At 46.0% G+C, this 12,816-nt stretch overlaps 1 protein-coding gene across 7 annotated transcripts in view; it reads left to right on the top strand.

The window, feature by feature from the left end:
* LOC117728760 (A-kinase anchor protein 13-like) overlaps window positions 1-12,393 on the top strand; it is an 88,104-nt gene extending 75,711 nt beyond the window's left edge. For 2 of the 7 annotated variants that reach the window (XM_034529600.1, XM_034529595.1), the window contains 10 exons: window positions 745-827; window positions 951-1,139; window positions 2,329-2,481; window positions 3,195-3,268; window positions 4,135-4,179; window positions 5,304-5,354; window positions 5,457-5,732; window positions 6,736-6,915; window positions 7,685-8,009; window positions 9,675-12,393. In XM_034529600.1, the coding sequence (XP_034385491.1) occupies window positions 745-827; window positions 951-1,139; window positions 2,329-2,481; window positions 3,195-3,268; window positions 4,135-4,179; window positions 5,304-5,354; window positions 5,457-5,732; window positions 6,736-6,915; window positions 7,685-8,009; window positions 9,675-9,718 (1,420 nt within the window). In that variant the 3' untranslated portion in view covers window positions 9,719-12,393. Of the gene's footprint in view, window positions 1-744; window positions 828-950; window positions 1,140-2,328; window positions 2,482-3,194; window positions 3,269-4,134; window positions 4,180-5,303; window positions 5,355-5,456; window positions 5,733-6,732; window positions 6,916-7,684; window positions 8,020-9,674 lie in introns of all 7 variants that reach the window. The other 5 variants (XM_034529599.1, XM_034529594.1, XM_034529597.1 and 2 more) reach the window with 4 other exon arrangements.
* The last annotated feature ends 423 nt before the right edge of the window (window positions 12,394-12,816 follow it).

Here is a 12,816-nt window from a genome sequence, read left to right as displayed (position 1 = left end):
CAGAATACACTGGCCCCGTTACCTCAGCTGCACAAAACGTGCTTCGCATTGACTATTGGCCTCTTAGGGTTCATCCACGGCATATCTGTGTTGTAACCCAGGAGTTAGACCCAGCCCAGTTCTCCAGATAGTAATAAACGGTAAGCTGCGACAGAGCACTTTGCTGTCAGGAGGATTAGCGCCACTCTACCTGGGGATGGGATGTACTCAGGGACAGTCTAATGCTGGATTTTCTTCAAGGGCAGCTCACTATAAGCAGAGGATTATTCCACTGCAGCCAGCGGGAAGGAGAGAGATTTAGCGCCCCACCCACCCCACACCCCCGTCTGTCTTCTGTCAAACTACAAAATTGAGATCGGGCTATTGGCAGGAATGGGGGAGATATAAACAAAAACAGTTTCCCACTGATGCGCCGCCGTCTTTTCCACCAGAAACATCATATTCATCAAATATTTGACTCTTTCAGTGTTGTCTAATCCCTGTCTACTCAAAGCGTTGTCCTGTGGCCAATTATTATTTTTTCAGTAAACCTTTCTAAAAGAACTGGTCGGTCTATACAATTTCCGAAAGTAAAGAAATAGCGTCATTTTCGTTATCAAAATCAAACATTTGTGACTTTAATGGTTTCATCTCTGCTTGTAGATATTCTAAGTGATTTAGAAAGATGTAAAGGATTTGTAGATGTTTATTCCTGTATTATTTAACAGATGTAATGCATCATGTTTCATTTCTTTGTTTGGACAGGGAGAAGGATGAGGACGAAGGGATTCCCAGTGAGACGGAAGATGACAAGAGACAGCTGGAGACGAAAGCCAAGGAGATGCGAGGTGAGGGAAACACGTGTACTGGGTTTCGTGGGAAAGAAAAAGGGAAAACTTGCTCCAAATACCACAATTTTCTCCTCAACGGCCGTCTCTTTTTTTTAAAATCTCTTTTTCTCTGCTGGCCAGGTCTGTTGAGGCAGAAGGACACAGAGATCCTGTCTCTGCTGGAGGAGAAGGTGCAGCTCTTCAGGGGGATGTGGGAGCCTCTGAACCCAGGCGAGGAGGTCTACCGGCAGGTCCAGCCTTTCTTCAGGTCGGCCTGCAGTCTGGAGCCCCCCAGGGGGGCGTCCATCATGTCGGACGCCCTGCAGGAAGGTAAGACCGTGTGTATGATTTATGTGCTGTAGATGCGTTCTGAACAATAACGCAGAATGATCATACTGAACATAAAAGGCTGTACCTCATCTCCTTTTCCATCCATGTATTCATGGAACATGATTGGAGCTGGAAACTTCCTTATAGTCACATGAGCGCATGAGGTTCTCATCACTTAAGTGCACAATTACATTTCTGTCATCGACCACACACGGACTTATTTGCCAAAACCTTTTAGACACACCCCCCTGTGTCAGGGAGACATTAAAGGAGTCGCGTTTAGGCTTTTATTCGGCGGCCCCGTTCATCAAATGTGTATGAGAGGGAAGCAGCATGAGCCGAGAAGGGAACGGAGTAGATTTTGACAAAGAGAGAATAAAATGTGGGAGAAAAGTTTACATTCAATTTAAACAATTGGGTCTGGAAATGTTTGACTGACTGAAGAATAAACCTGCTGTGTTACAGTAGATGGATCATGAAAGATTCACTAGACAAAAATACGTTGTGGTTTTATTTAGTCAGAACAGCATTTCCTGTTCTCAGGAAAAGAGGCAGTCTTTTGCTATATGGTATTGTGCAATAATAAAGCACTATTTCTTGGTATATGGGCGGATTGTATTGGCATTCTAAATAAGACGCACTCACTGAATATAAACAAACAGTTCATACTTGGTACTATAAACTGAGAAAGACGCAGAGACGCAGCGCCCCCTGAAGTAGCCGATCACAAGTTGTGCAACTGGCATTCAACGACGGGTCTAAGCTCTAATGCACGGAAGCTGTATGAAGGAGAACTTCTATAATGGTCTTTTTGAAACTACCACTTTTGTGATATGTGAATTGGCAGTGATGTCATTTCTTCTGCGCATTCACAGCCACCAGCAACGTTGTCGTCCCTGGAGAGGTCACGGAGCCGCTGGTCTACATACATACGTGGATACCAAGGCGGTTGTGTCTTGCCAGAGTTGATATCATTTCAGATGTTTAGGATGTTTTAACTTTCAGCAACAGAGCTCTGTGGTTCAAACAGGTTGTCAATAGTTGCTAAGCAACAGGAGCCAATAGCAGGTTGAAAGCAGAAGTGGCTCGTAGGATTCATCAGTGCAGAGCTGAACTGTAACGCAGTTAGCCGGGATAATTCACTTACTGGCATTGATGTGTAACCCCTTTCTCTCTGTGTGTGTGACAGTGGAGACGCTGCAGGGCCTGGTGAACGGCAGCCTGGGCGGGGCCATGGCCAGCGTCCAAGAGGGAGGGGGAGGGGCAGCGGGGCCGGTGTGTTTGCCCCGGCGAGCCGAGACCTTCGGAGGCTTCGACAGCCACCAGATGCACAGCAGTAAGGGTAAGTGCGCCGCTGAATGCTTGTTTTTTGGGTTGAGATTGCGCGGACAAGTGGCCTGAACCTCGAGAACCTCATCGACTCAGTGACTGAGCGGCTGAAACGTGCGCCACCGAGTTTTAGTGCAACAGGGCACCACACCCAGCACTCTTCCCCACAATGCCTCTGTTCAGTGCAGTCTTCTCGACAAGGCAGCAGAGCCGATGCCCGGGGCGATCCCTCTGAACTGGTGGCCTGGGAGCTCAGAGTGGGACGCTGTGGCAGATATTGAGCCATAAGCGGGCCAGACTTTCACATCAGTAGCAGCACCTGCAGAACTACTTTTTATCAGTGGCATGCTTTAAAAGCACATTTTACCCTTTATTTACAATTATTAATTGTGTCAAACAATCAATACATTATAAAAGCTAATGTCAGAGATACTGTAAGTAGTATACATTTGGTTCAAAAAGGAAAAGGATGGCTCAGCAGAGGCGATATGATTTGTTTGAGTAGAGAAATGGCAAACAAAGAGCAAGGAACAGAAACACGATTAATAAATTAATACATAAAAACATGATAGGCATCATTTCTAGATGAGACGAAACAAAATCGGCACTATATGTTTATTTTCTTAATTAAAAGATAATGCGTTGTGTACAGCCTTCAGCAGACCTGAACGTGGCTTAACCTGCCGCCTGGTTCACGGACTCTCTTGTGACTTCCCCTTCTGCCAGGTGGAGACGGCGACGAGAGCGACGACACGGCGGGAGATCTGCGCAGGACGGAGTCCGACAGCGTTTTAAAGAAGGTCGGCATCTCAATTACTCTTGACACCGAAATCCCGCAACTCCCCTGCGCCTCAATGAGAACCCGTAGGCCATGTGTGTGTGTGTGTGTGTGTGTGTGTGCAGGGGTGCATTTGTCCTCCAACATTAACAATGCCATTAAGATGAATTTAGCCACGTCTCCCCCTCAGCCAATTAGCCTCTTGACTCGTGCTGCAAAGGGCCTGTTGCTATTGGCGACCATCGGTTGCATGAGACTTGAATAGTGGCCGAAAGCGAATGGGCGGCGGCTGCTGCTGCTCCTCCTCCCCGGATGCTAGCCTCCGTATTCGTTTGTCCTGCAAATATCCAGCAGCTGGACTGCACATGAGTGCGTCTGCTGTGCTGCCGTTCCATGTTCGTCCTGCTGTCTGAAACAAAAGAGTCGGGCTTGATTTTCATTTACATTTCGTCCTGAGAGCCAAAGTTCAGAGGGGCGGCTCGGCAGTAAAGGAGTGTTTGCAGAAGTCTCAATGATCATTAAAGACACAATGTAGAGTTCATCAAAGCTTTCTATTATAATCGCATCAGTTTCGGGTTGTCTTTGTAAATGGAAAATACATTGTTATAATAAGCCCTCCTTATTGGAAACACAGTAAGTGTGAGACCGCTGTGTTCCCGTATCAGTCGTGCATAATCATACCCGGGTAGAGCACACCCACATGTGCAGATGTACACATTCACTCCTATACACTGTACAGTCTGCACTGTCCAGAAGATGTACACACACAAGATGGTGTGTGTGTGTGTGTGTGTGTGTGTGTGTGTGTGTGTGTGTGTGTGTATATGTGGTGGCATCGCTGTGTTCTGGCAGTAGAGTACTTAAGTGTGTGTTTGTGCTCGTGTGCAGGGAGGAAACGCCAACATGCTGCTGCTGCTGAAGAGGAACAGTGAGGTAACAGCCACTTCCTGTCTCTAACTCAATTACAGCTGCTGCTTACATGGGGGGGGCCGTGCAAACTGTGCGTTTCCATCATCATGAATGTATCGGCTGAAACGGCAGTAATGGCAGCAGCGCTAGCAGAGGTTGCACTGTGGATGTTTGTGTTACCAGTGGCATTAGTTGGTAGCAAAGCATGTGGCCGGCATCGTAAACTGTAAAAAGGAAGAAGTGTCTTTTGAGAGCAAGCTTAAAGACACATTTTTAAAATAATTATAATGAATTATTCATGAGAATAATGCGCACATGCGAACTAGCGCAAGTAAAGTAGCAGCTGAATCATTTATCTTATTTATCATTTAAGTTAAGTGTGTTTGCAACAGTCATAACCTAAAGTATTAGAAAAATACCCCGAATGTGTGTACAAAATCCAGCCAGTAGATGTAAAGATACTTCAGTACTTCAGAGATAAAACGTTGAATGCCTGGCGTGCTCGAGGAAAACGCCATAACCTCTTGAGTCCTTAAGATTCATCCAACGTTATGTGACATTTCTTGGCACTCCATCCGGATGCTGTGACGATATTTCTCTCAAGATCCGCATTTACGGGAAAAAAAAAAAAAAAAAAAAGGACTCCATGTTCTAAATATTTAACACTAAGAGGAAATAAACAATGTCGACGTTCTGAAAAGTTGCAGTACTAATAAGCTGCCCCGGTACATTCTGATCACTTCTCCTACCCTCTACTTGTTACACAGACAGCTACGGCTGCATTCATATTTGATGCGACAACCTTTTTTCCGCAGATGTTCCTCGCTTTTAAATGCGTCTCTCTGCAGTTCCCAGGGATCGGTAATTGGAGCGCTTTGTGTCCGAGTAAACATCGCTGGCAGCTGAAAGCTCCGTGGCCTTGTCTCTTTGTCGTGCGTTTGAATGGAGAAAAGGTCACTTCACTCCGGCACACCGAGTCGGGTTTAATCCCGGCTTTGTCTCAGAGTCCAGCGGGTCAAGTCACATTACGTGAAATCCTCTGTAGCGTCTCCGATAGAACAAGCAGAGTCAAGTGCACCGAGAAGCCCAACAAACATCAAACGCATGTTCTGAGTTGAGTTTGCTCAGAGATGTCTCCTCTCCAACAGCAGGTCCTCCACCGTGTCTCCAATCTGCATCTCCTGCTCAGCACCCTGCAGGTAAGACCTGGCCTGCACGCCGTGCATACAACTCTGGGAAGCTTGTGTTTAAGAGAGTAGGCGGGTTGCGATGGCTCTGACGCGAGCGCCCTCCCCTCTCAGGCGGTGGTGGTCCAGCAGGACAGCTTCATCGAGGACCAGCGGCAGGCCCTGAGCGAGCGCTCCTCCTCGTCCTGCGCGTCGCTGCCGCGGCCCTCCTCGCGGCCCAGCTCGCTGATTGAACAGGAGAAGCAGCGCAGCCTGGAGAAGCAGCGGCAGGAGCTGGCGTCCCTGCAGAGGCAGCAGGCGGCCCACGCCGAGGAGAAGAGGAGGCGCGAGAAGGAGTGGGAGACGAGGGAACAGCGGCTGACGGAGAGGGAGGGGCAGGTTCACGTGCAGGTGACTCTGACTTCTGTGTTTTCGTTGCTTTGGTTCTCATGGTAACCCTGTTTGTGTGCTGCTGTCGTCCTTCACGTCGTACTGTATTTCACCTGGTGGAGCACAATGTGGGATTAAGCGAGACGTGCAGGGCCGGCCGGCTGCCTTCAAACACATCTTGGACCAAAATAACATTAAAAAACAAAGTAAAAAGCTGAGGCGGATGTCAAGACAGGGGAAGGGTTCATCCCAGTGGACTAAGCTGAGCTTAAAGTTAGCATGCTATGACGGCTTACTCACATGCTTTGTTTTGGAATTTGCCGATGACTTGTCAACGGCTAAACGACAACAGGTGGAGGCTTTTCCAGGCCGCACCCTCAACGTTTCATTATTTCCGTTTGGTTTTCTGAACCGCTGTCAGACGAACCGTGTTTGCAGCTCTTTTTTTTTAATTTTTTATAATTGCCTTGGCTCCGTTTTTTTAATGCCTGGAGCAGAACTCACTCGCTACAATAGAAAAGCACTTTCTCCCCTTTTTTGATTACTTTTAAAACGTTGACGGTAATCAAAGTGCCACCGTGTGGATTGTGGTTCCGTGTGCTTTCCGGGCTTCACAGTGTCACTGGAGCGCATTTAAATCAGGTTTAGCACCAGAAACTCACTTTGTGATGTTTAATATACAAGAAAAACAAGGTAAAGGGATGCAGTGAATACAGTCACGATCATATTTAGCTTTTGTACGAATTTGTGACAAGCCACATTTGAGACTTTTTGATTTATAGATAATACAGATCCTTCAGTGAAAGAGTCTCACTCTACATGTATATGTAACGTGAGCTTGAATGGGCATCAATCAGCTGACAGTTTTTTGAGCCGTTAACATCAAATCATGTATTACTTTAATAGAACGTGTTTTTAGATTCACTCTCTGCCGAGGACTGAATGTAATGTCAGCGTGCTCTGCGATCAAGTTGCCCTCTACCATTTCAATAAATCCGTCACCGCGCCTCTCCAACCACTGCAGGAGGAGGAGGTCCTGAAGCGGCAGAAGGAGCTGGAGGAGGAGAAGCACGGGCTGCAGAGTAGGAAGGAGGAGTACCAGAAGGACCTGGAGAGGCTGAGGGACGCCCAGAGGAAGCTGGAGAGGGACAGAGAGGCCGTGCAGCGGCAGCTCGACAAGATGGAGGAGCTGCGCCTGTCTGAGGTGAGCCAATGGCAACGTGACGCTTTTCCCCCGCGGCCACGGCCCGACACTCGGTGGGTTGTGTGGGATGCCGCGCTCCGCTCGATGACACTTCAGCGGGGTCAGGCGCGTTGGAGGCTTGAACCCGGCTCCTCTTCAAAAACGCTCTTGGGACTCTCGTTGATGAGTAAACAACCATAACAAGTTATAGCCCCAGGTTTTTATGCCAAAGTGGGTTTTTGGTAGCACTTTCTGTGAAGTCAATAATTCATTACCAACACACTCATCATACTGCATACAAATCTGCTTTTAGCCAAATATAGTTGTAAGCTATGTATAAGTTACTTTTGGGGGTCATTGTTTACTTTGAGTGAAGTGAAATAATATCATTAAATCTAGATCAACACACAAAACGTTCTCGGAGTAATTATTAGCACTTATATTGACTTATCACATAATGATGCATAATGCAACAGTGACTATCATGCATTATATAGAGTAGAATGTATCATAACTATGGGATTTATAATACATTATAATCCTAGCCCAAAGAAATGTCAGTGTCCCCAGTTATCACTTAACCGTATAAGTCATTATATAATGCTTTATATATATCTTTATTTTATACAATGCATTAAACGTATGTTTATAATGCATTATAAACATGGGCATCACAGAAAATGTTAAACTGGTCGTTAAGCTTTGAAACACATTGAAATATGCACCTTTCACACGCATGTGCTCACAGATGTTGACAACAGCTGTGCATCTCTTCTACCTTTCCCTCCAGGGGACTCCCTCCACCACGTGGGATGAATCCCAGATCCCCAGCAGCTCCCAGTCTCTGGAGCTGGACCTGCCGGAGCCCTCCTCCTCCTCCTCCTCCTCTTCCTCCTCTTCCACCCTGCTGAGGCTGCAGCCCCAGCGGTCTAAGCCCAAAGGGAAAGGCCTCAATCCCTTCACCTCATCCTCCATCAACCTCAAAGGCGGCGAAGCCAACAACCAGCTCTCAAAGAGCATGCTGCAGCTGGCCAAGAACAAGAGCAAAGAGGAGAAGGAGAAGGAGAAGAAGAAGAAGAAGGAGAAGGGCAAAGGGGGGAGCACACCGGAAGCAGGTAGAGAATGGTGAATATGAGGGAGTGGATGGATTTACATTGAGTTGAGTTACTAAGCGTCTCACAGGGGCTCAGCAGGCTGCAGTTAAGTGTCGCTGTTGTCAACGACTCTTCAGATTGGAAGAATAGCTGCGTCCAGTTTCAGTTTTATTTCCGAGCGAGAGATCGAACTGCACAAACTGTCACGGTCTCTCTTTGTGTTTAATGTTGCAGTGCATGCTGGGATGATGAATCCACTGTAGTTATAGGATGATGTATGACCAGGGACTGTACAGAGAAAAGTCTTCAGCCCAGTGGCGTTCCCAGTGAAAGCCTTTCAAATAACCAGGGGAAAAAAATGGCTTTCTGTTTGCTGTCAAATTTGACTGTTGTTACCTATAAAAGTGTGCAAATGGTATGTGTATCCCATCTTTTTTTAAAGAGCACATGAGCATACTCTGTGTTCGATAATCCAACTTTTATATAGCCAATGCTCGCACACCAACTGAATAATACACTTTGCGATTGTTATATTTCTGAATAACTGCCAATGACAAAAGTCATAAAATCAGTATAACATCCCCAATAAACCGACTGTATTAAAGTCACACGAGACACAGCGGCAGCGTGTGAAATATACAGACATTTGTTACCCAATGAAACTGACCCTCATCTTTAACAATTCCATAAAAAGTACTCGGCAGTGTCGGTTCAGCCTGTCATGGGCGTCTGGTGGTGCATTTGAAAGAAATTTAGCTTTTAAGTGTCAGCTTGCATCAGGCTTCCTCTTTATCTTCTGCTTCTCCTTTATCAGACTCAGTCCACCGGGCTGTACTTTCACCATTTTCCCCCGGGTCACAAGGGGCCGCCTCCGCCGGGTCCTAGCACCAGCTGAGTTTACGTCCTGGGAGGCTCTGGTTTAATACATAGTGTGAATACATAGTACATACTAACACTATACACATTGTGTACTAAACTCTATGCTCTATAGCGTACTGTTCAGTCTCATGTGAAATGTACTTCAATCAAACTGCAATTTTGAAATGTCATTGCCGTCAGTATCCTCGTGTTTTTATTCTTTTAGTAATCGTAGAACTGTTTTCAACATGCATGTACTTTTTTTGTTATTACATACTCAAAACTGACTTTGAGATGCAGTTAAGATTTTGTCTTTGCGTCATTTGATTAGTTATTAGAATTATCGCATGACGCACTCTTGGTGTCGGTGTCCCTTTTGAGGGTTCTGTTATTGATGACGGTATCGTCACTTTTTGTTAAGCGGTACCCAGCTGAGCTGTCGAGTACGTTTATTGTTCTTTCTGCGCGTCTCCGTGTATTTGTAGATGTAGAACATCAACCTTTTGAGTGCGACAATACACGAAGAGAGGATGCATACAAAGCACATTTTAAAAGAATGAAACGCATCGACACGTCCAGGTAGGAAGTGGCGGCTGCAGGGGGGGGGGGGGGGGGGGGGGGCGCGAATATCCAGAGCATCGGGCTTTCCCCCCCGAGGCAGCTTTTCTTTTTTGTTTTGTTCAGTCCTTGAACGCACCTCAAAGACGCCGAAGCGGGCTGATGCCGCCCACTCACTGACTCTCCCTGGAAAACAAAAGGTACAACAAGTGGGCCGTCAGAACCCCCTGCTGTGACACTGACACTGACTCCTCTCCTCCTCCCTTTCAGACCTCCCGGAGCCTCCTCTGGATGGAGAGATCTTCTTCTGCTGAGAGACGTGGCCCTCCTCCTCCTCCTCCTCCTCAACCAGTCACAGCCATTCAGGAGGAATGTGTTACTGCCAAGTAGTAATACATTCATCTCCATACGCTTTTTGGGACCTTTAACATCACCTTGAAAATACTTTTATTCTCTGAATTGTACGGTAGACATGCATTGCTTTTAGTCTCTGGAAAGTCAAATGTTTTAGGGATTCTGTGCTCAAGTAGACGTGCATACTTGCAGTACGTGAAAAAAATAGGCAACGGGGGAGTAACAGCACATTTCGGGGTATTCGGTTTCCTTTTCCAAAGCCACCACGGTTCGGCGATTCATCTCTTCGTTTGGGAGAATTCTGAGTTTGTGCGCGTCGAATCGAAAGCGCTTCACGGCAGGCCGCCCTCACAAGCTCTGCCAGGTACGTCTCCGGGTCCACTGCCCTACTGGTGTTCGGGTGTAAAGTGTCACACCAGCACACACAAAGACTCAGACAATACCCAGAAGGCCACTGGAGACACATCACTCCCGCTCATTTACTCTCGACAATTAATCAGAGGACTGAAGCCCAAACCAAGAAGTGCTTTCAGTCCAAAATGCTACTGTATGGATCCAAACTGAAAGAAAACATTCCTTTACTGACTACTTGAAAAGCAGATGTTGCCTCCTGGAATTCAAATACGTTGGGCAATCTTCTACAGAGACGTTATGCCATCAATCTTGTTCCCCGGCTCGGTTTTAATTTCTTTGAAGAATGGATTTCTCCATTTGTGAGTGAAGCGCTTCAGATGCGTGCGTCTCCGTTTCCAGACGCGGCCGTGATAAAAAAGAAAGGACTGAGACATATCTTCCAGGCGTCTAATGGATCAATTCATATCCTTTAGTGTGTTTTAGAGCCGTGGATAGATATTAGCTTGATCCTTGCTTTATCTCCCCGTCAATGGGCTTTTATGCGGCCCTCATCGCTCATCCCGGCGCCCACGAGTGGAGCCTTCCTTCGGCGTTTTTTTATTATTTTTATTGCGTGTAACTCTGCAGGTAGCATACTAATGGCTTCTGTGTGTTAGAGAGTTCAGCGGCTCCGATGATAGACTGTGGATGCACGCAGCTGGCGCTTTGAGACTAAAGGAGTGTGTTAATCTGGGGACAAAGCAGCTGCCTAGAGGAAATAAACACCGAAATGACGCTCTGTTTGGACACCTGATCGGGGATGGCGGCTCAGTGTCTGATCATTTCAAATGAACCCGACAACAGCGGTGTTGGGAGGCACTTTGGTCCAAAATATGTTCACGCTTTTTTATTTTTTGTTATCAGTGTGAGATATCAATCAAGGAGATCTTTGTATTCTGTGAAATTATTATTATTATTATTATTATTATTTTTAAATCGAGGGCACAGATGCTCACGGAAAGCAACGATGATCCAAAGCGAGATAACGTGTTGACGTACATAACAGACGCTACGTTTTGTTAGCGCTGGAACGGAAAGGAGGGGCGGGGCGTAGCTTCTATGTAAGGTTTCCACGGTGACCTGTCTGACCTTTTTTTGAAGCCTGTGTTCTATCCCCACTAATCCAAGCCCAGATTGTGGGCCGCACACGCTACCTGCTGGACAGGTAGGACGTAAGAAACGGAAGACGAAGTTTAAAAAACAGCAACATAGAAATAGTGAACAGAGAGCAGCGCCACCGAACTGCTTTTCTGGCTGCCTCTTTGGTCTGCTCTGTGAACTGTGCTCTATGTCCAGGCTTTTATTATAGTGTGTCTTCCAAGAGGCTAACGGGGGACGGCCAATTAGGGGCTCCATGTCGCTTGTTTGTGGAGAGGAACCGGCCTCTTGTTTTGAGTCTCGGTTGCTTTAGGTGTGTTTTGACCACTAGGGAGCACTGCATCTATCACTCACACAATAACAACAATAACTAGAAAGTAAGAAACAATGTTTTTCTTTCTTTTTTTTTTTTTTTTACATATTCTCCCTGCTGTGAGGAATTGACACAGTTTTCTCAGCAGGTCATCGGCGTACAGAGATAACGTGCTGAGAGTGTGGGCGCTCACGCTCTGTGACATTTCTGCCACTGCATTTGTAATTGACTGCCGAAACACGAAGACGTTGTCGGAGATTGTAAATCGGTTATTCGGTGAAACCAGTCAGCGGCAGCTTTAATGTGGGGAAAGAAAAATCAAAGCAAAGGAAGACGTTGCGGTCGGAGGGAGCGACCGGGCAGAACCACAAACCTCTCTCTGTAAAGGACAATCAGCAGACACGAGACTGGAAACTCCAGCCCCGACGAGGATGATGAGGATGATGAGGATGATGAGGGCTGTCCATGAGGCCAGTGTGTCCATCAGGTGAACCCTGCGTAGCCTTAAATCTTAAACGATAAAATGCACTAGAGTAGAGCCGAGCATCTTCTCAGGAGAGAGAGGAGATCATTTGTACCTCTGCTTTGAAACGAAGGTTTGTGTTGGTTCCCAACAATGTAAACAAGAGAAAAAAAGGGCAAAGACAAATATGTAAATATGATTCATGTATAAAACAAATCAAATGTACAAAAACAGGAAAAAAAAAGAAGTTTCATTTGTGATCTATTTCAACATTTTGTAAGAATGTTTTATTTATGTTTTATTCTCACCCATGGGGTGATGTAAAGTCACATTTCTCTCATAATAAAGAAAAACAAAATCATAATGGACATTTTGAGTGTTGGTTGTCTGTCAATTGCTTTTAAAAAAAAAAAACAAATTGCAACAAAAATGAGAAACTCAAAAGTGCAACGGACTCATTTAAAAAGATTTTATGGCTATTTATTCTACTTATTTTTCTCTCACACATCTCGACCGATTCACAAATTGCATCAGCAGACGAATCGATGATGATTTTCTTTGAAGCTTTGCACATCTGGATTTCCCAGTCTTCTTTACAAAACCACTCGCTCTGCCCGTGAGTCAAGAGCACCCAAGTTCTCTGTCACATTGATAGGAACAGATTAATAAAAAAAATATTTTGACCACACAAGCACAATACCAACAGACAAAAAGCGAGACTTTGACCACAAACCCAAACCCACTGCCGCACATTGAGCTTTCCGGTCTGATCTGTGATCCCATCCATAACT

Source organism: Cyclopterus lumpus, chromosome 3 (assembly GCF_009769545.1).
Source record: "Cyclopterus lumpus isolate fCycLum1 chromosome 3, fCycLum1.pri, whole genome shotgun sequence".
NCBI classification, from domain to species: Eukaryota; Metazoa; Chordata; class Actinopteri; order Perciformes; family Cyclopteridae; genus Cyclopterus; species Cyclopterus lumpus.
This window is presented reverse-complemented; position numbering and strand designations above follow the sequence as displayed.